Source organism: Zosterops lateralis (assembly GCF_965231275.1).
Source record: "Zosterops lateralis genome assembly, chromosome: 33".
NCBI lineage: Eukaryota > Metazoa > Chordata > Aves > Passeriformes > Zosteropidae > Zosterops > Zosterops lateralis.
In genome coordinates this window covers 2974981-3002440 of record NC_139793.1, presented here as the reverse complement: position 1 = coordinate 3002440, position 27460 = coordinate 2974981, and the positions used below count along the sequence as shown (strand labels likewise).

General features: G+C 57.2%; 2 protein-coding genes across 2 annotated transcripts; both read left to right on the top strand.

Annotated features, from left to right (window-relative positions):
* The first annotated feature begins 191 nt into the window (after window positions 1-191).
* Window positions 192-5068, top strand: IMP4 (IMP U3 small nucleolar ribonucleoprotein 4). The gene is made up of 9 exons (XM_083881433.1): window positions 192-222; window positions 460-568; window positions 871-954; window positions 2137-2249; window positions 3414-3546; window positions 3959-4113; window positions 4570-4664; window positions 4742-4812; window positions 4902-5068. Exons 1-9 carry the CDS (start codon window positions 220-222, stop codon window positions 5012-5014), a joined length of 876 nt encoding a protein of 291 aa, XP_083737559.1. The 5' UTR covers window positions 192-219; the 3' UTR covers window positions 5015-5068.
* A 1306-nt stretch (window positions 5069-6374) lies between these two features.
* Window positions 6375-25589, top strand: CDK16 (cyclin dependent kinase 16). The gene is made up of 17 exons (XM_083881245.1): window positions 6375-6614; window positions 7328-7445; window positions 9933-10057; window positions 11160-11261; window positions 11726-11782; window positions 12154-12268; window positions 13575-13669; window positions 14394-14456; window positions 15828-15951; window positions 17560-17680; window positions 18856-18953; window positions 19531-19636; window positions 20107-20149; window positions 20556-20646; window positions 21904-21981; window positions 23734-23781; window positions 25204-25589. The coding sequence occupies exons 1-16, from the start codon at window positions 6378-6380 to the stop codon at window positions 23769-23771; spliced, it is 1611 nt and encodes a 536-aa protein (XP_083737371.1). The 5' UTR covers window positions 6375-6377; the 3' UTR covers window positions 23772-23781; window positions 25204-25589.
* The last annotated feature ends 1871 nt before the right edge of the window (window positions 25590-27460 follow it).

Below are 27460 nucleotides of genomic sequence, written 5' to 3'. Positions count from 1 at the left end.
GCGTATCAGCCTGAGGGGCGGGGCTTGCGTGAGGGCAGGCAGCCTGGCGGGATGAGGCCGACCCGGCCGCCATCTTGAGTGAGGGCGCGGCTTTTCCCGCCCATTTCCGGCAGCACCGCGCGCTCCCATTGGTCCGCCGGCGCTCGGCCAATGGGAGGCGGCGGTGCTGGGAGGTGCCGGCGTGTGTGTGTGTGTGGAGCGGCGCGGAGAGGAGCGGCCATGGTGAGGAGGGAGAGGGATTTGGGGGTCTTGTGTCCCCTCGGTGTCCCCCTGGTGTCCCCTCAGTGTCCTCGCGTGTCTTTCCATGTCCCCCATCCCTCCACGGCTCCATAAACCTCCCCACACATCGCCCCCGTGTCCCCCATCCTCTCATCTCCCCATGTCCCCCACACCGGGCCCGTCCCCACATCCCCCCCAGTGTCGCCTCCGGTGTCACCTCCCTCTGTCCCCTTGTCGCAGCTGCGGCGCCAGGCCCGGGAGCGCCGGGAGTACCTGCAGCGCCGGGCCAAGGAGCAGCAGCAGCAGCGGCAGCGGGAGCGCCGGGAGAACCTGCGGAGGGCGCTGGACGGTACCGGGAGAGGGGGAAAAAGGGCAGCGAGAAGGGGTTAAAGCGGGGCTGGGAGGATTTTAAAAGGGGATTTGGGAGGAGTTAAGGGGTGTTAGGAATATAAAAAGGGGGTTGGGGGCAGCCAAAGAGATTTGGAGGACTTTGGGGGGTAGGGAGGAGTTTAAGGGGATCGGGGGATATTTGAGGGTGTTAAAGAGGGGAGACTGGGGGCGCTGGGGGTTTATTTGGTGCTGGGGGTTTGTGTTTGACTGGGGAGGGTTGGGGGGTCCCGTCTGAGCCCCCCGTTTCTCTCCCCACCCCAGAGAACCGGCTGCTGCCCACGGAGCTGCGGCACGAGGCGCTGGCCCTGCAGAGGGAGCTCGAGTTCGACTTCGAGACACCCGGGGGTGAGAGGGGGGAACCCCAAATTCGGGGGAGAGACCCCCAAATTCGGGGGAGAGGGACCTCTAAATTCGATCGGGAGGTGAAGAAAGAGAGAGACCCCCAAACTGGGGAGGAAGGACCCCCAAGTTTGGGGGAGAAGGTGGGGACAGGGACCCCCAAATTGGGGAATGGAGACCCCCAAATTCGGGGGGGGAAAGACAGGAGAGGAAACCCCAAATTGAGGGGGGAGAGGTGGGAGAGGGACCCCCAAATTCGGGGGAGAGGGACACCCAAATCGGGGGGAGGTTAAGGAAGAGAGAGAGATGCCCAAATTAGGGGGAGAGAGATGGGAGAGAGACCCCCAAACTGGGGGGAGAGGTGGGGAAAGAGAGAGACCCCCAAATTGGGGAGGAGGGACCCGCAAGTTTGGGGGAGAAGGTGGGGACAGGGACCCTCAAATTCAGGGGAGAGAGACAGGAGAGGGACCCCCAAATCAGGGGGGAGGTGGGTGGAGAGAGGGACCCCCAGATCAGGGGGGGAGGGACCCCCAAATTCGGGGGAGAGGGTGGGGACAGGGACCTCTAAACTGGGGGGAGGGCAGGGAGAGGGAACCCCAAATTGGGGAGGAGGTGGGGAGAATGACCCTCAAATTCGGGGGGGGGAGAGCAGGGGAACCCCCAAATTGAGGGGGGGGGGACAGGGAGAGGGACCCCCAAATCAGGGGAGAGGGTGGGGAGAGGGACCCCCAAATCAGGGGGAGAAGTGGAGAGAAGGACCCCCAAATTCAAGGAGGACTTGGGATGAGGGACCCCCAAATTTGGGCAAATTGGAACCTCCAAACCCACCGGTGGGGGATGGGCAAGACCCCAAAACTGGGAGAGGGGAATCCTGGAGCTGGAGAGAGGCAGCCCAGAAAAAAAAACCTGAAAGAGAGCCTGGTTCCAGCTCCAGCCTCAGGATGGAATTTCACACCTTTCCCCAAATTGTAGATCAGCTTATTAATTCCTCAGATAAGATTAAATTCACCTCCAAATTCAGTCTGAGCCTTGCTCCCCTCAAAACGAGCCGTGAATTCCCCAAAATTTGAATTAAAATCCTTCCGAAATTTGAATTAAAATTCCCCAAAACAATCACTGACATGACACAGCTGACCCCGGGGTGGGTGTGGCTTCGGTGGGTGTGGCCTGACAAAGCCCCGCCCCCAGAGCCAGGTAACAGCAGCCAGGATGACGAGTACAAGTGGGCGGGGCTGGAGCCCCCCAAGGTGATGGTGACGACCTCCCGTGACCCCAGTGCCCGCCTGAGGCTCTTTGCCAAGGTGGGTGGGGCCGGGTTTGGGCGTGGCCAGAGCTGGGTGGGGTCAGGGTGGGCGTGGTCTGACCTGGGTGTGACTCTGGGGTGGGTGGGGCCAGGTTTAGGGGTGACCTGAGCTGGGTGTGGCCAGATTTGGGTGTGGTCTCAGCTGGGTGTGGTCAGTTTTGAGCAGGGCCAGAGCTGGGTGGGGTCAGGTTTGCGTGGTCTGACGTGGGTGTGACTCAGGGGTGGGTGGGGTCAGATTTGGGGGTGAACCAAGCTGGGTGTGGCCAGGTTTGGGTGTGGTCTCAGCTGGGTGTGGTCAGATTTGGGTGTGGTCTGAGCTGGGCGTGGTCAGGTTTGGGCGTGGGTGGGGCTCAGGTGGGCATGGCCTGAGGTGGGTGTGGCCCTGGAGTGGGTGTGGCCCAGAGTGGGCGTGGCCCAGCGTAAACACCTTTTAACCCCACCCATGAAGGCGTGGCCTCAAACAGGGTGTGGCTTTGTGTGGGTGTGGCTGGGCAGTGGGAGGGGCTTTCTTGGCCCCACCCCTTGGAGGGCTGTGCTGGGGCTGAGCCAATGCTGGGGGGTGACACCCATGGGAGTGGGCGTGGCCTGAATGTGGGCGTGGCCTGAATGTGGGCGTGGCTTAAACCCCTAAATAGGCACCAGGGGCGGGGCCAGGCATGGATTACATCACCACCCTGTGCTGGAGGGACTCACAGGGGGAGTGATTTGGGGACACTGGAGTGGCACAAGGAGGGGACTTTGGGTGACACAAAGGGGGCGTGTCCCTGCTGACCCCGCCCCTTGTTCCCATGTCCACATGTTGTCCCTGTACTGTCCCCGTCTTGTCCCAATGGTGTCCCCATGCTGTCCCCGTGCTGTCGTCCCCGTGTTGTCCCCGTGTTGTGTTTTCCCCATGCTGTCCCTGTGGTGTTGTCCCTATGTTGTCCTCGTGCTGTCCCTGTGCTGTCCCCGTGTTGTCCCCCTGGTGTCCCCCTGGTGTCCCCCTGGTGTCCCCATGTCCCCATGGTGTCCCCATGTTGTTGTCCCTGTGCTGTCCTGGTGTCGTCCCTGTGTTGTGTCGTCTCGGTGTTATGTTGTCCCCCTGGTGTCCCCGTGTTGTCCCCATGTTGTATTATCTCCATGTTGTCCCCCTGGTGTCCCCATGTCCCCGTGCTGTCCCCAGGAGCTGTGCCTGCTGCTGCCCGGGGCGCGGCGGATGAACCGCGGCCGTGCGGAGCTGGGCGCTCTGGTGGGCGCCTGCCGGGCCGCCGGCGTCACCGACCTGCTGGTGCTGCACGAGACCCGCGGCCGGCCCGGTCAGTGCGGCCTGGGGTCAACGGGGTGGTCACTGGGGTGGTCACTGGGGTCACCAGGGTCACTGGGGTGGTCACCGGGGTCATTGGGGTGGTCACTGGGGTCACTGGGATGGTCAGCTGGGGTGGGGGTGTGGGGGTCTCAACTTTCCTCCCATTTTGGGGGGTTCCTCTCCCTGCCCTCCACTCCTGATTTGAGGGTTTCTCTCCCCACCCTTCTCATTGATTTTGGGGTCCTTCTCCCTGCCTTCTCCCCTTTTTGGGGTCTCTCCTCAAAGAGAGTTTGCCTTAGGCTTGTGGGTGTGGGGTGTTTGAAGGGCGTGTCCTGACCAAGCCCCACCCTGAGGGTGGAGTTAACCCCACAGTGGGTGTGGCCTGTCCGAGGGGCGTGTCCTGACCAAACCCCGCCCCCCAGACGGGCTGACCGTGTCCCACCTGCCCCACGGCCCCACGGCCCATTTCACCCTGAGCGGGGCCGTGCTGCGCCAGGAGGTCGGGGGGCTCGGGGGGGCCCCGCTGGCCGCCCCCCACCTGCTGCTGCTGCGCCTGGACTCCACGCTGGGGAAGAGGGTACGGCCTGGGGGGCTGGGGACATGGCGGGGACAGTGGGGGACACACAGGGAGGGGACATGGAGGGGACAGTGGGGGACACACAGGGAGGGGACATGGAGGGGACAGTGGGGGACACACAGGGAGGGGACATGGTGGGGACAGTGGGGGACACACAGGGAGGGGACAATGGGGGGGAGCTGGGGGTATGGGAGGGAGGAAATGGGGACATTGGGGGGGGATACGGGGGGCTCCCAGAGATGGGGTGACTCCAACCCTGTCCCCATCCCTGTCTCCATCCCTGTCCCCACCTCTGTCCCCATCCTTGTCCCCATCCCATCTCCATCCTTGTCCCCATTCTTGTCCCCATCTCTGTCCCATCCCTGTCCCCAGCCCTATCCCCATCCCATCCCTGTCCCATCCCTGTCCCATCCCTGTCCCATCCGTGTCCCCATCTGTCCCCATCTGTCCCCTCAGGTGGGGACCATCCTCAAGCACCTGTTCCCGGTGCCTCGCCCCGACAGCCGCCGCGTGGTGACCTTTGCCAACGAGGACGACGTCATCCTAGTGAGGTGTGTGACCCCCGAGGGGACACGGGGACACTGCCAGACCCCTCCCCATGTCCCCTGTCACCCCCCTGTCTCCACAGGAACCACGTGTACCGGCGCCGGGGCCGCTCCGTGGAGCTGGAGGAGGTGGGGCCGCGCTTCCAGCTGAGGCGTGAGTGTCCCCTGCTGTCCCCAACGTGTCCCCAAATGTCCTCTCGTGTCCTCAGATGTCCCAACTGTACCCCTTTGTGTCCCCCCCAGCCTACCTGATCCGCCTGGGGACCCTGGAGCAGGGGGATGCAGCTGACGTGGAGTGGCGCTGGCACCCCTACACGGCCACGGCGCCCAAACGCCGCCTGCTCAGCAACACCTGAGCCCCCCAGGACCCTCCTGAACACCTGGAGAGCCTCCACAGGTGGGTCTCACCTGGAGAACTCCTCTGGGACCTCCCCAAACACCTGGAGAACAATTCCAGGTGGGACCCACCTGGAGAACCTCCCCTGGACCCCCCTGAACACCTGGAGAACCTCCACAGGTGGGACTCACCTGGAGAACCTCCCCACCCCAGGTGGGACTCACTTGGACACCTGAGACCCCTGCAGGTGGGACTCGCTTGGAGAACCCACCTTGGGTGGGACTCACCTAAAGAACCCCCCACTCAGGTGGGACTCACCTGGAGAAACCCCCCCCCAGGTGGGATTCACCTGGAGGCCTGAGACCCCCCCCCAGGCAGCTGAGACGCCTCTGGGCCTTCCCCGGGCACGTCTGGGTCTCTCAGGATCAGTTTTGATTTCTAATAAAATAATTAATGTTTTTTTATTTGTATCGGGCTCTGTGAGGATTGGCTAATTAATTAATCAGGCCACGCCCATGCAATCTAGACCACACCCACACTGTCCAGGCCACGCCCACACACTCCAGACCACACCCACATGCCCCAGGCCACACCTACACCATAAAAAGAAGGCACTCCCCCACCCTATGACCAAAAAAGGTGTGGCCACACCCTGCCAATCATCCAGCCACACCCATTCAGGAGACTCCACCCTCCCTCCATTCCTCCTCCTGAGGCCCCGCCCACCTAAGCCACGCCCACTTAAGCCTCGGAGTCCAGGTCCCCTCCCAAAGAAGGGGGTGGAGCCTCTTGTGGGCTGGCCCCACCCCCTCCATGCGGAGCCTCGTGGTTGGCTGGGTTTGGGGGAGGGGCTTCAATACAAGGTGTGAGGAGGGGTTCCCCAGGCCGGGTGTGACGTCATTGGAGCTGGGAGGGGCCCAGAAGGGAATCCCTCTCCCCCTTTCCCCTCTGGGGGAGTTTGGGGGGTCCTTAATCAGGAGGGGGTCCCCAAGGGGGAGGTGCCAAACAGCCCCCGCCCCCCTGAGCCCCCTCTCCATCTCTAGAGGGGGCGTGGACTTATTAACCCCGCCCCCTTTTCACTCCCTCACCTCCGCTCATTTCCCGCCCTTTATGCTGACGTCATTCCCGTGTGGCCCCGCCCCTCTAGCGCTCTGCCCCGCCCCTCACGTTACCGTCCATTGACACTTAGCCCCGCCCCTCACGTTACCGTCCATTGACACTTAGCCCCGCCCCTCACGTTAACGTCCATTGACACTTAGCCCCGCCCCTCACGTTAACGTCTATTGACACTTAGCCCCGCCCCTCACGTTAACGTCTATTGACACTTGGCCCCGCCCCTCACGTTAACGTCCATTGACACTTAGCCCCGCCCCTCCATCGCCATGCCCCGCCCCTTCCATAACGTTACCGGCCGGTTGGCCCCGCCCCTCACGCCGGTTGGCTCCGCCCCCGGCGCTGGCGTCACCCGGCCCCGCCCCCGCCGCCATCTTGCGCCGCCGCCGCCGCTCCCGCCGCTCCCGCCCGGCCCGGCCCGGCCCGGCCCCACCGGAGCCCCCGCGGGGTCGGGCCCGGCCCCGCCATGGCCGAGGATTTCTGGGAGGCGCCGCGCCGCTGAGCCGGTAACGGGGGGAGCCCCGGGAACCCCTGGGGACCGCACCGGGACCCCCCGGGATCCCCCTCAGGGCGGCGCGGGCCCGGCTGTGAGGGGAGCGGGGGGGGGGGAGGCCGTGCCCGCTTTGGGGACACCCTGAGGGGGTTTGGGGGACTCAGGGGTGCCCTGGGGCGCCCAGATGTGCCCAGGTGTGCCCAGCTGTGTCCAGATGTGCCATGGGGTGCTCCAGGTGTGGTCAGGGGTGCCCCAGGTGTCCCCAGATGTGCCCAGGGGTGCCCAGGTGTGCCCAGGGGTGCCCAGGGGTGCCGAGTGGGCCCCAGATGTGCAGGGTGGGTCCAGATGTGTGGAGCGCTCAGGTGGGCAGTGAGCACAGGTGTTCAGGGTGTCCCCAGGTGTCCCCAGCTGTGGCCAGTTGTGCTCAGGTGTGCTCAGATGTGTTCAAGGTGTCCCCAGTTGTTCCTAGGTGCTCCCAGGTGTGCCCAGGTGTGCTCAGGGTGTCCCCAGCTGTCTCCAGGTGTGCTCAGGTGTGTTCAGGGTGTCCCCAGATGTTCCCAGGTGCCCCCAGGCCCCCCCAGGTACACTCAGGTGTGTTCAGGGTGTCCCCAGGCCCCCCCAGGTACACTCAGGTGTGTTCAGGGTGTCCCCAGGCCCCCCCAGGTACACTCAGGTGTGTTCAGGGTGTCCCCAGGCCCCCCCAGGTACACTCCGGTGTCCCCGCAGGGCTCGGCCATGGACCGGATGAAGAAGATCAAGCGGCAGCTGTCGATGACGCTGCGGGGCGGCCGCGGCCCCGACAAGGGCCTGGGGGACCCCCGCGACGGCCCCGGCAGCGACAGCGGTGAGCGCTGGCCCTTTAAAGGAGGCCCCGCCCCCTCCCGGCCAGCCCCGCCCCCTCCTGGTCAGCCCCACCCCCCAGAGTGGGGAGCTGGCCCTTTAAGGGAGGCCCCGCCCCCGCCCAGCCAGGCCCGCCCCCTCCCAGAGTGGGGAGCTGGCCCTTTAGGAAGATGGGGGAGGGGTTGGGGGGTGCCTGTGCCTTTAAGAGCATACCTGTCTGTTTAAGGGAGTACCTGGCCCTTTAAGAGGCTGTCCGGCTCTTTTAGGGGGTGCCTGGCCCTTTAAGGAGGTGTCTGTCCCTTTAAAGGGATACCTGGCCCTTTAAGAAGGTGCTTGACCCTTTTAGAGGATGACTGTCCCTTTAAGGGCCTTGGGAGTGGGTGGCAGAAAATAAATTGAGGGTGCCTGTCCCTTTAAGAGGGCCCCTGTCCCTTTAAGGGGATACCTGTCCCTTTAAGAGGGTGCCTGGCCCTCTAAGAGACTTGGGGGTGGGCAGCAGAAGGGAAATTGAGGGTGCCTGGCCCTTTAAAAGGGTGCCTGGCACTTTAAGTGGATACCTGGCCCTTTAAGAGGACATTTGGCCTTTTTACAGGGTTGTTGTCCCTTTAAGAGGGCACCTGGCCCTTTAAAAGCCTTGGGGGGTGGGCAGAAGAAGGGAAATTGAGGGTGCCTGGCCCTTTAAGTGGGCCCCGTCGCTTTAAGAGGGTGCCTGTCCCTTTAAGAAGGCACTTGGCCTTTTTACAGGGTTCCTGTCCCTTTAAGAGGGCGCCTGTCCCTTTAAGAAGGCGGGGATGGCACATTTTTGGGGTGCCTGTCCCTTTAAGCCCCCCCCCCCGTCCCCAGGCAGGACACGGCCCCTTTAAGAGCCCCGGGGTCCCCTCCGTGTCCCCATCTGTCCCCTGTCCCCCCTCAGTGCCACCACCTGTCCCCATGTCCTGTGCCCTGTCCCCCCCCAGTGTCCGTCCGTCTGTCCCCAAATCCTGTCCCGTGTCCCCCCCACGGTGCCACCACCTGTCCCCGTGTCCTGTCCCGGTGTCACCTCCCTGTCCCCAGAGTGGGGGGGGGGGCAGAGTTTGGCATCCCCGGGGACATTTTGGGGACATTTTTTTGGGGGGGTCTTTGATTTTGGGGAGGGTTTTGGGGGGTCCTGGGGGGTGTTTTGGGGGTTCCTTTGATTTTGGGGGGATTTTTGGGGGTCCTGGGGGGTGTTTTGGGGGGGGAACTTTGATTTGGGGGGTCCCGGGGAGGTGTTTTTGGGGGGTCCTTGATATTGGGGAGGATTTTGGGGTCCCAGGGGGTGTTTTGGGGGGGGTCTTTAATTTTGGGGAGGATTTTGGGGGTCCAGGGGGGTGTTTTGGGGGGGATCCTTTGATTTTGGGGAGGGGGGTTGGGGGTTTCTTTGGAGGGAGTTTGGGATTTTTTTGGGAGGGTCGAGGGTTTTTTGGGGGAGAGTTTGGGGTTCTTTGTGGTGTTTTGGAGGGATTTTTGGGGGTGTTTTGGAGGGTTTTCTGGGGACTTTCGGGGGGTTTTTATAGGGAGAAGTTTGGAAGTTTTAGGGTTTTCTTGTTTGTTTTTTTTTTTTTTTCTCTGGGTTTTCTTTTGGGGGGGTGGTTTCTGGGGTTTTTTTTTTTGTTTGTTTGTTTGTTGTTTTGGGGAGTTTTTTGGGTTTTTTTGAAGTTTTAAGTTTTTTTGGGGAGGTTTTGGGGTTTTTTTCCCTGGGGTTTTTTTTTGGAGGGGGAATTTTTCTGGGGTTTTTTTTTTTGTTTGTTTTTTGGGGAGTTTTTTCGAGGGTTGGGTTTTTTGGGGGGATTGGGGTGTTTTTGGGGTGTGTTTTGGGGTTTTCTCAAAGGTTTTTTTGGGGGCGGGTTTGGGGAGTTTTTTTGAGGATTGGGAGGTTTTTTTGCGGGTTTTTTTTTTTTTTTTTTCAAGAGGTTTTGGGGGTATTTTTGAGTGTTTTCTGGGGACTTTCAGGGTGGTTTTTTGGGGGGAGATTTGGGAGTTTTGGGGTAGTTTTTTTGAGGGTTGAGATTTTTTTGGGGGTGGTGTTTTGAGGTTTTTCTCAGGACTTTTTTTGTTTGTTTCTGTGGGGAGTTTTCAGAGTTTTTTGTGGAGGTGTTGGAGGGATTTTGGAGGGATTTTTTCTGGGGGTTTTTCTGGGTTTTTTTTTTTCAGGGGGTGGGAGTTTTTTTGAGGGTTGGGAGTTTTTTTGGGGGGTGTTTTGGGGGAGGTTTTAAGGGTGTTTTTGGGGTGTTTTGGGGGAGGTTTTAGGGGTGTTTTGGGGGAGGTTTTAGGGGTGTTTTGGGGGTGTTTTTGGGGGGTGTTTTAGGGGTGTTTTAGGGGTGTTTTGGGGGTGTTTTGGGGGTGTTTTGGGGGTGTTTTAAGGGTGTTTTGGGGGGTGTTTTAGGGGTGTTTTTGGGGTGTTTTGGGGGGTATTTTAGGGGTGTTTTTGGGGTGTTTTGGGGGTCCCTGACATGCCCCCCATGCCCCCCAGAGCCGGGGGGGGACGAGGGCAGGATGGGCTCGGACGGGGAGAGCGACCCCCCCTCGGGGACATCCTCGGAGGAGGTGGCGTCACCCGTGAGGCTGAGACAGCACCCCCGGACCAGTGCCTGCGAGGTGGGACTGGGATGGACTGGGAGGGGATTGGGGGGACTGGGATGGACTGGGAGGGGGTTGGGAGGGACTGGGATGGAATGGGAGGGATTGGGAGGACTGGAAAGGGATTGAGAAGGACTGGGGGGGAACTGGGAGGGACTGAGGGGGGAATGGGAGGAACTGGGATGGAATGGGAGGGACTGGAAGGGGATTGAGAGGGACTGGGAGCACTGGGAGGGGACTGGGAGGGACTGGGAGGGGATTGAAAGGGACTAGGAGGAACTGGGGGCGACTGGGAGGACTGGAAAGGGAAAGGGGGGGACTGGGAATCAGTGAGGGGGCACTGGGAGGGCCTGGGAGGGATTGGGAGGAGATTTGAGGGGACCAAGAGAGACTGGTACAGGACTGGGATGGACTGGGAGGGGATTGAGAGGGACTGGGAGGGGACTGGGGAGCACTGGGAGCACTGGGAGGGACTGAGAGGGACTGGAAGCACTGGGAGGGGACTGGGAGAGGAATGGGAGGGACTGGGAAGGAACTGTGAGGGGAATGGGGAGAACTGGGACAGGATTAGGGGTGGACTGGGAGGGGATTGAGAGGGAACTGCGAGGGGACTGGAATTGACTGGGAGGGGCTTGCGGGGGAACTGGGAGTTGTCACTGTCCCTGTCCCCAGGACGTCACCAAGCGCCTGTCCCTCCCCGCTGACACTGGGATATATTGGGACGGGTTACTGGGTGGGGTTACTGGGAGTTACTGGGAGCACTGGGATGGGTTACCTGGAACTGTTACTGGGATATACTGGGATTAACTGGTGATTGTCCCTGTCCCCAGGATGTCACCAAGCGCCTGTCCCTCCCCGCTGACACTGGGATATACTGGGATGGGTTACTGGGTTATACTGGGATGGGTCACTGGGTCATACTGGAATTAACTGGTCATTGTCCCTGTCCCCAGGATGTCACCAAGCGCCTGTCCCTCCCCACTGACACTGGGATATACTGGGATGGGTTACTGGGAGCACTGGGATGGGTCACTGGGAGTTACTGGGAGCACTGGGAAGGGTCACTGGGAGCTGTTACTGGGTTATACTGGGATTAACTGGTCCCTGTCCCTGTCCCCAGGATGTCACCAAGCGCCTGTCCCTCCCCGCTGACACGCGCCTGCCCGAGGGGGGGCTGGGCCTGCCCGGGCCCCTCAGCCGCCGCCTGCGCCGCGTCTCCCTGGTACGGACCAGTATAAACCAGTATAAACCAGTATAAACCAGTATAAACCAGTATAGACCAGTACCGAGGGGTCGACACTGCCCAGCACCACCTCGGCTGCCTGGGGGAGGCTGCTGTGGTGGCACCCCCTGCTGCTTCCCAGTATAGACCAGTATAAACCAGTACAAACTGGTATAAACCAGTACAAACCAGTACTGCTTAGTATAGATTGATATAGACCAGTTTGGACCGGTACAGACTAGTTCAGACCAGTACAAACCAATGCAGACCAGTTTGGACCAGTACAAACCAGTACAGCTCAGTTCAGACCAGTACAGACCAGTTTAGACCAGTATAAACCAGTTTGGATTAGTACAGACCAGTTCAAACCAGTACAAACCAGTTCAGCCCAGCAGAGTGTGGGGGACACTGGGCTGTGCCCCCAGTTCCTCCCAGTTCTCCCAGTAACGTTTGTCCCCCCCCAGTCTGAGATCGGCTTCGGGAAGTTGGAGACCTACGTCAAACTGGACAAACTGGGAGAGGTGAGACAGTGTCCCCAGTGTCCCCAGAGTGTCCCCAAGTGTCCCCAAATGTCCCCACAGTGTCCCCGGTGTCCTCAAGTGTCCCCAAGTGTCCCCAAGTGTCCCCAAGGTGTCCCCAAGTGTCCCCAAGGTGTCCCAAAGTGTCCCCAAGTGTCCCCAAAGTGTGCCCAAGGTGTCCTCACAGTGTCCCCATAATGTCCACAGTGTCCCTGGAGTGTCCCCAATTGTCCCCAGAGTGTCCCCAGAATGTCCCCACAGTGTCCCCAAGGTGACATCCCTGTGTCCCTTATGTCCCTGTGTCCCCTCTGATGTCCCTGTCCCTGCTGTCCCCCTGTCCCTGTCCCTGTCCCAATGTCCCCTGCTGTCCCCAGGGCACGTACGCCACAGTGTACAAGGGCCGCAGCAAGCTGACAGAGAACCTGGTGGCGCTGAAGGAAATCCGGCTGGAGCACGAGGAGGGCGCGCCCTGCACGGCCATACGGGAAGGTGGGGACACCTGGGGACACTGAGGGGACATTGGGGACACTGAGGGGACATTGGGGACACTGGGGACATTGGGGACACTGCATGGCCAGCTGGGAAGGTGGGGACACCTGGGGGGGACATTGGGGACACTGAGAGGACACTGAGGGGACAGTTGGGACACTGAGAGGACACTGAGGAGACACCTGGGGGCACTGAGGGGACACGGTGGGGGACACTGGGGACACTGGGATATTGGGGACATTGGGGGTATTGGTACACTGGGGACATTTGGGACACCAGGGGAACATTTGGGACACTGAGGGGACATTGGGGACATTGGGATATTGGGACATCAGGGGTATTGTGACATTGGGAACATTGAGGACATTGGGGACATTTGGGACACCAGGCGGACACTGGGGACACTGAGGGGACACTGAGGACACTGAGGGGCATTGGGGACATTGAGACACTGGGGACACTGGGGGGACAGCACAGAGGGGACACTGGGGACACTGTGGGGGTCAGGGAGGTCTGGGGGTGGCTCCCACGAGGGCTGAGGCCACTTAACTCTTGTGTCCCCTCTGTGTCCCCTCCTTGTCCCTCCCTTGTCCCTCCTGTGTCCCTTCCGTGTCCCCCACTGTCCTCCCGTGTTCCCTCCCCGTGTTCCCCTTGTGTCCCCTCCACGTCCTCCTCATGTCCCCCGCACTGTGTCCCCTCCATGGCCCCCTGTCCCCCTCGTGTCTCATCCTGTGTCCCTGCTGTGTCCCTTCTCTGTCCCCTCCCCGTGTCCCTCCACGTCCCCCTATGTGTCCCCTCCCTACGTCCCCTTGTGTCTCTCTTGTGTCCACTCCATGTCCCCCCGTGTCCCCCCCATGTCCTTTTCATGTCCCCTCCCTGTGTCCCTCTCCTGTCCCCCCGTGTCCCCTCCATGTCCCCTCGTGTGTCCCCTCCCTGTGTCCCCTTGTGTCCACTCCATGTCCCCCTGTGTCCCCTCCCTGTGTCCCTTTTCTGTCCCCTCCCCATGTCCCTCCATGTCCCCTGATGTCCCCCTGTGTCCCCTCCATGTCCCCTCATGTCCTCCCTGTGCCTGCCCCATGTCCCCTCCCTGTGTCCCCTCCCGTGTCCCCCCATGTCCTCCCTGTGCCTGCCCCATGTCCCCTCCCTGTGTCCCCTGCCTGTGTCCCCTCATGTCCTCCCTGTGCCTGCCCCATGTCCCCTCCCTGTGTCCCCTGCCTGTGTCCCCCCATGTCCTCCCTGTGCCTGCCCCATGTCCCCTCCCGTGTCCCCTCCCGTGTCCCTCCCCGTGTCCCCGGTGTCCCCTCAGTGTCCCTGCTGAGGGACCTCAAACACGCCAACGTGGTGACCCTGCACGACATCGTGCACACCCCGCAGTGCCTGACGCTGGTCTTCGAGTACCTGGTGAGCACCTGGGGACAAAAATCTACCTGGGGACAAAAAAAAACCCACCTGGGGACACCAAAATTGTACCTGGGGGGGCCAAAAATGTACTTGGGGACACCAAAAATGTACCTGGGAGGGCAAAAACACACCTGGGGAGGGTCAAAACACACGTGGGGAGGGTAAAAATGTACCTGGGAGGGCAAAAACACACCTGAGGAGGGCAAAAATGTACCTGGGGAGGCCTAAAATGTACCTGGGGGGCCCCAGAACACACCTAGGGGGGCCAAAAATGTACCTGGGGACACAAAATGCATCTTGAGTAGTGTAAAAATTCATCCTGGGGAGCCCAAAATGCACCTGGGAATGCCATAAATGCACCTGGGGAGCCAAAAATGCACCTGGGGACCCCAAAATTTGGTCTTGGGACCCCAAAATTCGCCCCCAGGATCCCCAAAACTCACTCCAGGGATTCCCAGACCCTCCAGGACCCCAAAATTTCTCCCTGGGACCCCAAAATTTCCCTCTGGGATCCCCAAATCCACCATGAAAACGCCAAAATCCACCCCAGGACCCCAAAATTCTCCCCCCAGGATCCCAAAATCCACCCTGGGATCCCAAAATCCTGCCCTGAGACCCCCCCAAATCCACCATGAAAACTCCAAAATCCACCCTGGGACCCCAAAATTCAGCCCCAGGACCCCCAGGCCTGCCCTGATTTGGGATTTTCTGGGGGGTTTTCCAGGACAGGGACCTCAAGCAGTACCTGGACGATTGTGGGAACGTCATCAGCATGCACAACGTCAGGGTGAGGGCTTTGGGGGGATTTGGGGAATTTTGGGGGGCTTTGGAGAATTTTGGGGGATATTTGGGGGAGATTTTGGAGAATTTGGGGGGATTTGCGGGGGAGTTTGGGGGTATTTAGAGGGATTTTGGGGGGGTTGGGGGTGTTTGTGGGGGATTTTGGGAATTTTGGGGGATATTGGGGGGTTTTGGAGAATTTTGGGGGGTTTTTGGGGAGATTTTGGGGAATTTTGGAGGTGTTTGTGGGGGATTTGTGGGGGAGTTTGGGGGTATTTAGAAGGATTTGGGGGGAGTTTGGGGGGTTTGGGGGGTATTTGGGGGAATTTTTGGGGGTTTGGGGGAGATTCTGGAGAATTTTGAGGGATTTTTGGGGAGATTTTGGGGAAATTGGAGGGATTTGGGGGGCAGTTTGGGGAATTTTGAGGTGTTTGTGGAGGATTTTGAGGGGATATTGGGGGGAGTTTGGGGGTATTTAGAGGGATTTGGGGGCATTTTGGGGGGTTTTGGGGGATGTTGGGGGGATTTAGAGTGATTTGGGTGGATTTGGGGAATTTTGAGGTGTTTGTGGGGGATTTTGGGGGATTTTATTGAGTTTTGAGGTGTTTGTGGGGGATTTTGGGGGATTTTAGTGAGTTTTGAGGTGTTTGTGGGGGATTTTGAGGGGATTTGGGGTGTTCCAGTGTCTCCCAGAAGGCCATGGGAGGTTCAGGATTGTCCCTGGCTGTCCCCAATGTCCCCTGGATGTCCCTGGATGTCCCTGGATGTCCCTGGGTGTCCCCTGGTTGTCCCCTGGTGTCCCCTGGGTGTCCCTTGACTGTCCCCAATGTCCCCTGGCTGTCCCTGGGTGTCCCCTGGATGTCCCTGGCTGTCCCCAATGTCCCCTGGCTGTCCCTGGGTGTCCCCTGGATGTCCCTGGGTGTCCCCTGGTTGTCCCCTGGTGTCCCCAAGGGTCCCCTGGCTGTCCCCAAGGGTCCCCTGGTTGTCCCTGAGTGTCCCCTGGATGTCCCTGGGTGTCCCTGAGTGTCCCCTGGCTGTCCCCAAGGGTCCCCTGGCTGTCCCCAAGGGTCCCCTGGCTGTCCCTGAGTGTCCCCTGGTTGTCCCCTGGTGTCCCCTGGGTGTCCCTTGACTGTCCCCAATGTCCCCTGGCTGTCCCCTAGGTGTCCCCAATGTCCCCTGGCTGTCCCCAAGGGTCCCCTGGGTGTCCCCTGGCTGTCCCTGGCTGTCCCCTGGCTGTCCCCAAGGGTCCCCTGGCTGTCCCTGAGTGTCCCCTGGTTGTCCCTGGCTGTCCCCTGGCTGTCCCTGTGTGTCCCCGAGGGTCCCCTGGGTGTCCCCAGGGTGTCCCCAGGGTCCCAATCCCAATTTGGGGTGGGGGCAGCTGTTCCTGTTCCAGCTCCTGCGGGGTCTGGCCTTCTGCCACCGGCACAAGGTTCTGCACCGCGACCTCAAACCCCAGAACCTCCTGCTCAGCCGCCGGGGGGACCTCAAGCTGGCGGATTTCGGTCAGGACACCCCAAAAAACTGTCCTGGGACCCCAAAAAACCCCCAAAACCTGCCTTGGGACCCCAAAAACGTGTCCTGGGACCCCAAAAAACCCCCAAAACCTGCCTTGGGACCCCAAAAAACCCCCAAAACCTGCCCTGGGACCCCAAAACCCTCCAAAACCTGCCCTGGGATCCCAAAAACGTGTCCTGGGACCCCAAAAAACCCCCAAAACCTGCCCTGGGACCCCAAAAACGTGTCCTGGGACCCCAAAAAACCCCCAAAACCTGCCCTGGGACCCCAAAACCCTCCAAAACCTGCCCTGGGATCCCAAAAATGTGTCCTGGGACCCCAAAACCCGTCCTGGGACCCCAAAAACTCCCAAAACCAAGTTCTGGGACCCCAAAAGCGTGTCCTGGGATCCCAAAAACCCCCAAAACCTGCCCTGGGACCCCAAAAACCTGCCCTGGGATCCCAAAACCACCCCAAAAGCTGTCCTGGGACCCCAAAAACCTGCCCTGGGACCCCAAAACCACCCCAAAACATGTCCTGGGACCCCAAAAATGGCCCTGGGACACCAAAAATATGTCCTGGGACCCCAAAAACCTCCCAAAACCTGTCCTGAGACCCCAAAAATGTGTCCTGGGGCCCCCAAAACCCCTCAGAACTTTTCCAGGACCCCAAAGAAAACCCCATAACCTGCTCCGGGACCCCAAAAACGTGTCCTGGGACCCCCCAAAACCCCCTCAGAACCCCACAGACCTTCCCAGGACCTGCTCAGCTGCTGTGAGGAGCTCAAACTGGCAGATTTCAGTCAGGGCACCTCAAAAAACTGTCCTGGGACCCCCAAAACCCCCCCAAACCTGCCCTGGGACTCAAAAAACCTGCCCTGATACCCCAAAAAAACCCCAAAACGTGTCCTGGGACCCCAGAAACATGTCCTGGGACCCCAAAAAACACTCCAAAACCTGCCAAAGGACCCCTAAACCTGCCCTGGGATCCCCAAAACCTGCTCTGGGATCCCCAAAAGCTCTCCTGGGACCCCCAAATTCTCTCTGAGTCCCCCCAAACCCCTCCCACTTTCCAGCACCCCAAAAATCCTCCAGGACCCCAAATCCACCCCAATCTCTCCCCCTGCCCCTTTTTTGTGCCCCCCCAAACCCATTTTTTGTACCCCCTTGACCTTTTTTTACCCCCTTGACCCTTTTTTTCCCTCCATGACCCTTTTTTTACCTCCCTTGACCGTGTTTCCCCCCCAGCCCTTTTTACCCCCCCATTACCCTTTTTTGTGCCCCCCAAACCCATTTTTTGACCCCCCTGCCCCATTTTTTACCCTTCACAACCCTTTTTTCACCCCCCTTGACCCTTTTTTGTGCCCCCCCAAACCCATTTTTTGTACCCCCTTGACCCTTTTTTCCCCCATGACCCTTTTTTTCCCCTCCATGACCCTTTTTTTACCCCCCTTGACCATTTTTCCCCCCCATGACCCTTTTTCCCCCCCCCAGCCCTTTTTTCCCCCCCATGACCCTTTTTTTACCCTTCCCGACCCATTTTTCACCCCCCTTGACCCTTTTTTTTTCCCCCCAAACCCATTTTTTGACTCCCCTGCCCCATTTTTGTCCCCCCAGGGCTGGCCAGGGCCAAGTCCATCCCCACCAAGACGTTTTCCAGCGAGGTGGTGACGCTCTGGTACCGCCCGCCCGACATCCTGCTGGGGTCAACAGAGTATTCCACCCAGATTGACATGTGGTGGGTGCTGGGGGACTGGGGGGGGATTTGGGAGGACTGGGGGTCACTGGGAGAGATTGGGAGGGGATTTGGGGACACTGGGAGGGACTGGGAGGGGATTTGGGAGAGACTGGGAGGGGATCAGAGGTTATTGGGGGACAATGGGACAGACTGGGAGGGACTGGGAGGGGATTGGGGGGCACTGGGAGGGACTGGGACAGACTGGGAGGGACTGGGAGGGACTGGGAGGGGATTGGGGGGCACTGGGAGGGACTGGGACAGACTGGGAGGGACTGGGAGGGGATTTAGGGACACTGGGACAGACTGAGAGGGGACTGGGAGGACACTGGGAGGGGGTTTGGGGGGCACAGCCTGCTGGGATCCACGGAGTACAGCACCCAGATTGACACGTGGTGGGTGCTGGGGGACTGGGAGAGGACTGGGGGGACTGGGAGGGGATTGGGACAAACTGGGAGGGACTGGGAGGGGACTGGGGGGGGGGAATTTGGGGGGACTGGGGGGGATTTGGGGACACTGGGAGGGACTGGGACAGACTGAGAGGGGACTGGGATGGACTGGGAGGGACTGGGAGGGACTGGGACAGACTGGGAGGGGATTTGGGGACACTGGGGGGGACTGGGAGGGACTGGGACAGACTGGGAGGGACTGGGAGGGGATTTGGGGGCACTGGGAGGGAACTGGGGGATATTTTGGGGTCCCTCTGATGGGGGTCTCTTGATTTCCCCAGCAGATATTTTGGGATTTTGGGGGTCTCTCCTCTTCCTGGGGATATTTTTTGGGTCCTCCAGGAGTCTCTGCCCCATCTGGGGGAGAATTTTGGGATTTTGGGGGTCTCCCCTGCCTATGGGGGTGGATTTTGGGGGTCTCAGGGGTCTCTTCTCCCCCTGGATGTGGATTTTGGGAGTTTTGGGGGTCTCAGGGGGGTCTCCCCTGCCCCAGGGGATATTTTGGGGTCCATGTCACAGGGGCCTTTCTCCCAGGAGATATTTTGGGGGTCTCTCCTCCCCCTGGGGGTGGATTTGGGGGTCTCAGGGATCTCTCCTCCCCCTGGGGGTGGATTTGGGGGTCTCAGGGATCTCTCCTCCCCCTGGGGGTGGATTTGGGGGTCTCAGGGATCTCTCCTCCCCCCCAGGGGATATTTTTGGGCTATTTTGGGGATGTTCTCTCCCCCCCAGGGGCGTGGGCTGCATTTTCTCCGAGATGGTGACGGGGCGGCCGCTGTTCCCCGGGGCCACCGTGGAGGAGCAGCTGCATTTCATCTTCCGCCTGCTGGGTCAGGACTGGGGGAAAACGGGGGATTTGGGGAAAAAAATGGGGGGTTTGGGGCAAAAACTGGGGAATTTGGGCAAAAGTGGGGGGTTTGGGGAAAATCTGGGGGGATTTGGGGCCAAAGTGGGGGGTTTGGGTGGAATTTGGGGCAAATCTGGGGGGATATTGGGGAGGATTTAGGGCAAAAATGGATTTGGGCAAAATCTGAGGGAATTTGGGGAAATTTGGGTGGGATTTGGGGAAAATCTGGAGAGATTTGGGGGGATTTGGGTGGGATTTGGGGCAAATCTGGGGGGATTTTGGGGGGAATTTGGGGAAATCTGGGGGGATTTGGGGAATTTTGGGGAGGATTTGGGGAAAATCTGGGGGGACTTGGGGGGATTTGGGGAAATCTGAGGGGGTTCAGTGGGAATTGGAAATTTGGGTGGAATTTGGGGAAGTCTGGGGGAATTTGGGGAAAATCTTGGGGAATTTGGGGGGATTTGGGGCAAAATCTGGGGGCAATTGGGGCAAAAAGGGGGGGATTTTGTGATTAAAGAGATTTTTTGGAAATTGAAGTGCCTTTACCCCCCTTTTCTCAGGGACCCCCACGGAGGAGACGTGGCCGGGCATCGGCGCCAACGCCGAGTTCAGGGCACACAAATACCCCCAGTACCCCCCCGAGGGGCTGCGGCAGCACGCGCCACGGTCTGGGGACAACGGGGACATTTGGGGACACTGGGGACATTTGGGGACAACGGGGACACCTGGGGGACACTAGGGGACACTGGGGACAGCTGGGGGCACCTGGGGACAATGCGGATGGCCTGGGGACACCTGGGGACAACAGGGACAATAGGGACATTGGAGACACATGGGATGACCTGGGGACACTGAGGACACCTGGGGACACTGGGGATGGCCTGGGGACACTGGGGGCGTGAGGGGACACCTGTCCCATGGAGTGGCACATGTAGTGTCACCTGTCCCCTAAGGTGTCCCCTGTCCCTGAGAGTGTCCCCTGTCCCCCGGAGGTGTCACCTGGTGGTGTCCCCTGTCCCCTGGGGGTGTCCCCTGTCCCCTGAGGTGTCAGCTGTCCCTGGACATGTCCCCTGTCCCTGGGGGTGTCCCCTGTCCCCAGCAGGGTTTGGGGCCCTGACTCCCTCTGTCCCCCCCAGGTTGGACCAGGACGGCGCCGACCTCCTGGGGCAACTGCTGCAGGTGAGGTGGGCGTGGCCTGGGCTGACCCCGCCCCTTTCCCCTTCGGCCACACCCCAAAATGACCACACCCTGTCCCAAAAAGGGGCGTGGCCTTCACGTGTCCCGTCCCCAAAGGGGTGTGACATCATCTCTTTCCAAGGGGGCGTGGCCTTTACATCTCACTTCCCTAAAGAGGTGTCACCTCCACGTGTCCCCTCCCCAAAGGGGCGTGGCTTCATTGTCGCCTCCCCAAAGGGGTGTGACCTTCCCCTGTCCCCTCCCCACCATGGGCGTGGCACCATCATTAGAGGGTGGGGTGGGGACGAAGCCACGCCCCTTTTCGGGCTGGGGGCGGGTCTCGGCGGAGCCACGCCCCGTTGTGGGCGTGTCCCCGGCCCGGGGGGCGTGTCCTGACGGGGCGGGGCAGTTCGAGGGGCGGCGGCGGCTGCCGGCGGCGGAGGCCATGGGACATCCCTTCTTCGGCTGCCTGGGGGCCCGAGTCAGCGCCCTGCCCGACAGTGAGGGCGGGGCTGGGGGCGGGGCTTGGAGGGGCGGGGCATGGGGGGCTTTGTGTGGGCGGGGCTTGGAGGGGGTGGGGCTTCACATGGGTGAGGCAGAGGGGGGTTTTCATGGGTGGGGCACAGGGTGGGGCTTTGTGTGGGCGGGGCAGGGGTGGAGGTTTTCATGGGTGGGGCTTCGAGGGGTGGGGCTTTGTGTGGGCGGGGCTTAGAGGGGTGGGGTTTGCTTGATGGGGTTTTCATGGGCGGGGCTTACAGGGAGTGGGGCTTTGCATGGGTGGGGCAGAGGGGTGGGGCTTTGTGTGGGTGGGAGAAATGGGCGGGGCTTTTGTGTGGGCGGGGCTTTGTAGGGGTGGGACTTAGAGGGTGGGGCTTTGTGTGGGCGGGGCTTGGAGGGTGGGGCTTTGTGTGGGCGGGCCTTTGAGGAGTGGGGCTTTGTGTGGGCGGGGCTTAGAAGGTGGGGCTTTGTGTGGGCGGGGCTTGGAGGGTGGGGCTTTGTGTGGGCGGGGCTTGGAGGGTGGGGCTTTGTGGGGGTGGGGCTTTGCATGAGCAGGGCAAAGGGGTGGGGTTTTGCATGGGTGGGGCACAGGGTGGGGTTTCACATGGGCGTGGGGATGGAGTTTTCATGGGTGGGGCTTTATGTGGGTGGGGCTTTGTGTGGGTGGGACAAAGGGGCGGGGCTTTGCGTATGTGGATTTGGAGGTGGGGCTTTGCATGGATGGGAGAAAGGGGCGGGGCTATGAATGGGTGTGGCAAAAGGGGTGGGGCTTAGCATGGGTGGGGCTTGATGTGGGTGGGACATTGGGAGGGTGGGACACTGGGGGTGGGGTTTGGGGCGGGGAAAGGAGGTGGGGCTTTATATGGGTGGGGCACTGGGGTGGGGTTTGGGGCGGGGCATTAGGACAGGGTTTGGGGTGGAGCCTCAAAAGGGTGGGGTTTGGGGTGGGGCTTCACTTGGGTGGGGCTAATGGGTGTGGTCATGAGGGTGGGGCTTCACTTGTGTGGGGTTTTGGGGTGGGGCATTGAGAGGGTGGGGCCATGTGGGTGGGGCTTAAAGGGGCGGGGCTTCTTTGGGCGGGTTTTACCATTTTCCCTTGGAGGGGGCGGAGCTTTGCTATGGGTGGGGCTAACCAGGAATGGGTGTGGATATGCAAATGAGGGGCGTGGCTTTACAGGGGGCGTGGCTCGGGGTGGCCACACCCTCCCTGTCCATGGCCCCGCCCTGATTTGGGGTCCCGTCCCCCCAACCCCCCCCAGCCACGTCCATCTTCGCTCTCAAGGAGATTCAGCTGCAGAAGGAGCCGGGGCTGCGCTCGGCGCCCCTGCCCCCCACAGGTGACCCCAAAACCCTGACCTGGACCCCGAAAACCCTGACCGGAACCCCAAAACCCTGACCTGAACCCCAAAAACCCTGACCTGAACCCCAAAAACCCTGACCTGGACCCCAAAAACTCTTCCCTGAACCCCAAAAACCCTGACCTGGACCCCAAAATTTCACCCTGAACCCCAAAAACTCTGCTCTGAACACCAAAATCCCATCCTGAGCCCAAAAACCCCATAACCCACAGCAAAGACCTCAAAAACCCCACCCTGAGCCCCAAAAATCCCACCCTGAGCCCCAAAATTGTGCCCTGAACCCCAAAAACTCTGCCCTGAACCCCAAAATCCCACCCTGAACCCCAAACTCCCACCCTGAACCCCAAAAACTCCACCCTGAACCCCAAAATCTCACCCTGAACCCCAAACTCCCACCCTGAACCCCAAAATCCCACCCTGAACCCCCAAACTCCCACCCTGAACCCCAAAATTGTGCCCTGAACCCCAAAATCCCACCCTGAACCCCAAAAACTCCACCCTGAACCCCCAAAAACTCCACCCTGAACCCCAAAATCTCACCCTGAACCCCAAACTCCCACCCTGAACCCCAAAATTGTGCCCTGAACCCCAAAAACTCCACTCTGAACCCCAAAATCTCACCCCAAACCCCTCTGATCCCTTCTCCCCAAAACTGGGGAAAGCCCCAAATTCTGGGGGTGTTTTTAGGGGATCCCTTTGAGGTGGTTTTGGGGGATTTTTTTGGGGTAATTTTGAGGTAATTTGGGGAGATTTTTAGGGTTTTGGTGGGTGGTTTCAGGGGGATTTTTTGAGATTTTTTGGGGGGGGGATTTTTAAAGTTTCTGGGAATTTTTTTTAGGTGATTTAGGGATATTTTTGAGATGATTTTGGGGTTTTAGGGGGGATTTTTTAGGCGATTTTGGGATATTTTTAAAGGTGATTTTGAGATATTTTTTGAGCTGATTTGGGGATATTTTTTCGGGCGATTTTGGGGTTTTTTTAGGTGATTTTGGGGTATTTTTCGAGGTGATTTTGGGATATTTTTCAGGCAATTTTGGGGTATTTTTGAGTCAAATTTTTAGATATTTTTTGAGCTGATTTTGGGATATTTTTTCAGGCGATTTTGGGGTTTTAGGGGGGATTTTTGAGGTTATTTTGGGATATTTTGGAGGTGATTTGGGATATTTTTGAGATGATTTTGGGGTTTTTTGAGGTGATTTTTGAGACAATTTTGGGATATTTTTGAGCTGATTTTGGGATATTTTTAAGGTGATTTTGGGATACTTTTTCGGGCGATTTTGGTGTTTTTTTAGGTGATTTTGGGTTATTTTTTGAGAGGATTTTGGGATATTTCTGAGGCGATTTTGGGATATTTTTTAGGCGATTTTGGGGTATTTTTGAGTCAAATTTTGGGATATTTTTGAGATGATTTTGGGGTTTTAGGGGGGATTTTTAGGCGATTTTGGGATATTTTTAAAGGTGATTTTGGGATATTTTTGAGATGATTTTGGGATACTTTTTGAGCTGATTTTGGGATACTTTTTCAAGCCATTTTGGGGTATTATTTCAGGCAATTTTTGGGGGTTTTTAGCTGATTTTGGGATATTTTTGAGGCGATTTTGGGGGGGTTTTTTGGGTGGTTTTGGGATATTTTTGGGGTGATTTTGAGGTCTTTTTAAGCTGATTTTGGGATATTTTTAAGCTGATTTTGGGGGATTTTTTAGGCTTTCCTGACCCTTTTTTCCCCTCCAGGTTCTTCCGCCTTCCGGGTGCTGGACACAGAATTCTGACCCTGAGCAGGTGAGACCAAACCCCAAAAATGAGCCCAAAAACCCCCAAAAATCCCCAAAATTGGGAAAAATCCCCCGAATTTTGGACGTTCCAAAAATTGGGATCCCCCCAAAAAATCGGAGGAAAATCCACTTGAAATTTGGGGCTCAGAAAAGTGAAAAAAAATTAAAGGAGGAGCCCTAAAAATGGAGAATTTTTAAAATAATTGTTAAAATATAAAACACTAAAAATGGAGAAAAACTGAAATGATTTTTTAAAATAGAAATTTTTAAAATATTTATTTTTAATTAAATTAATAAAATTATTTTTAAAATAATTAAAATGCTAAATTTATTTATTTATTTATTCGTAAAATGTATTGATTATCTATTAATAATATTAATATTAATGAATAATAATATTTAAATTCAATATAATTTCTAATAATAATAATATAATTGAGGTTATAATAATAATTAATACTATTAATAATTACTGTATTAATAATAATTACTATTAATATTTCAATTATGATAAGAAATAATAATTTCATGTGGAAATGCTTTTAAATCTTGAATTTTAATATTTTAAATGCTCAGATTGAAGATGTGGTTTTATATCTATTTATGCAGGTAAATGGATTTATTTCAGTTTTTAGTTACGAATGGAAATAGAAATGTAAATAGAAATATAAAATATAAATATAAAATTTAAATGTAAATATATAGAGAGATATTAATGTCAATATAAATCTAAATATAGATGTAAATATTGTATAAATCTAGGTATGGTTATAAATATGAATATTATTTTTAAATAATCAATAAAATTTTTTAGATATAAATACAAATATAGATACAAACATAACTACAAATGTATTTTAATATTTATTAATGTAAATATAAATATAAGTATAAATATAAATACAGATTAAATGTAGATATAAATATAAATACAAATACAAATATTCTAAAATATTTATAAACATAAACGCAAACATAAATATGAATCTAAGTACAAATAAATATAAATATGAATACAAATGTAAATACAAGTACAAAACCAAATATTTAAAATACATACTAACAAAAATATATAGATATTAATGTAGATATAAATAAATATAAATAGATACAAATATAAATACATTTGTATTTGTAATTATATAAAAATATAAAAATGATATATAGGTGTATTTTATATATATAAAATATATATTTATATTATATCTAGAAATACATATTTATATAAATATATTTATATTTATTATATATAAATACATGTTATATAAAAATAATATATAAATATAAATATGAATATAAATATAAATACAAATTACATTAAACATATTTAGGGCACCTCCCTAAAAAAACCCCAAATAAATCCTGGGAGGGATTTTTTTTTTTCATCTTTATTTCCTAATTCCCCATTTTAACCCTTTCCTCTCCCCAGAGCCCCCGGACGCTGCTGAGCCCCTTTGGGACCCCCCAAAAACACCCCAAAAACCTCCAGGGGGGTCTTGGACCCCCATCCCGCCCCTCCCCCACAGCGAGGACGAGCTGCTGGACTTTGGGGGCTCCGGGGGGGGGAATTTTGGGGTCCCCCCCCAATTTTTGGGGGGTTTTTCCTCCCCTTTTCCCCCCCGGAATTGATTTCGAGTTTTATTTTTTCAAGGCAATATTAGAGAGTCTATAAAGGGGGCGGGGCCTAAAGGGGGCGGGGCCTAAACAGGGCAGGGCCAATGAATGTGGGGTTGGAAAGGGGCGGGGCTTAAAGGAGTGAGGCTATAAAAGGGGCGTGGCCTAAACAAGGAAGAGCCAATGGGGTGTGGGCTCAGAAAGGGGCGTGGCCTAAACAGGGTGGAGCCAAATGGGGGTGTGGGGACAAAAGGGGTGGGGCTTAAAGGGGGCGGGGCCTAAAGGGGCGGGGCTATGGGAGGGTGGGGGATTTTTGGAGCTTTCTCGGAGGTTACTCTGGGGTTACCCCAACATTACTCGGACTTTACTCCAAGGTGGGTCCCCCCATCACTCCAGGGTTACTCTGGGGTTACTCGGACTTTACTCCAAGGCAGCTCAGGCCCAGCCCTGCGGCCACACCTGCCCTACTCCAGCCTTACTCTGCGGCTACTCTGGATTTACTCCGAGGTTACTCTGAGCTTCCTCAGGGTTCCCACCCAGATTTTACTCCGGAGTTACTCACTCATTGGGAACGTCCTGGAGCTCCTCACTCCGGGTTTACTCAGAGTTTACTCGGGGTTTACTCAGCCTTGGAGGTGCTCGGGACTCCCAGGCAGAACTTACTCCAGACTTACTCCCAGCCTTGCTTTCTGTTCTGAATGGCTACTCACACCTTACTCACACCTTACTCCACCTGCTGGGACCCTCTTGGCCTTTGCTCCGCGCTCACTCCGCCCTTGCTCAGCCTTTACTCGGCCTTTGCTCAGCCTTTACTCAGACCTTACTCACTCCCCTCTCTTTGCCCTGAGCTTTACTCCGCCCTTCCTCAGCCCCCGCCTTACTCACAGGTTGCTCAGGCCTTACTCGCAGGTTCCTCACTCCCATTGGGTGCTTCCTCACCCTCCAGGGGGCGCTACTCCGGACTTACTCACACTTTACTCCGAGGCTTCTCACTCGTCCCCACGGCGGGGCTGAGCGGACACTTTACTCCGGAGTTACTCACGTTTTACTCCGAGGGGACACTTTACTCCAGAGTTACTCACACTTTACTCCGAGGTGACACTTTACTCTGGGGTTACTCACACTTTACTCCGAGGTGACATTTCACTCTGAGGTGACGTTTTACTCTGACACTTTACTCCGGGGTTACTCACCCTTTACTCTGGGGTTACTCCTGTGTTACTCCGAGGTTACTCAGCCCCTCCCTCACCCCCCCAAGGGGCCCCTCCCCCCCCCTCACCGGCCACTCTGGAGTTACTCCCACTTTACTCCGAGGTTACTCCACCCCCCCCAGCCTCACTCAGGACCCCCCTGCCCCTCCCCCCCGCCCCTCCCCCCACCCGAGGGGATCACGTGACCCCCACGAGGGGGGAGGGGTCCCGGAGCCAATGGGGGGAGGGGGGAAGGGTGACCACGCCCCTTTTGTGATGTCACGGGAGGCGGGGAATAAATAAATTAATTAAAAGTGGGCGGGGCCGCGTTTGGGCTGTAACGGGATTGGAGCATTAAAAGCCTCGCCGGGAACGGTGTGAGAGTCTGTGATCCCCAAATCCCCCCCGGGACCCCCCAAATTCCACCCGGGGACCCCCAAATTCCCCCCAGAAACCCCATATTCCACTTTGAGATCCCCAAATTCCACCCGGGACCCCCAAATTTCCCCCCGGGACCCCTAAATTCCACCTCGGACCCCCGAATTCCACCCCCAAATCCCACCCCGAGACCCCCAAATTCACCCCGGGACTCCCCAAGTTCCTCCCCGGGTCCCCCCAAATCCCACCCCGAGACCCCCAAATTCACCCTGAGACCCCCAAATTCACCCCGGGACCCCCCAAATTCCACCCCGGGACCCCCAAAATTCCACCCCGGGACCTCCAAAATCCACCCTGAGACCCCCAGATTTCCCCCCAGGACCCCCCACTTTAATGGGGACCCCCAAATTCCCCTCCGGGATCCCCAAATTCCCCCCCTTGATTTTTCCCGCCCATTCCACGCGCTTCCCCCTCCCCCCTCCCCAATGGTTTCTCCCACCCGCG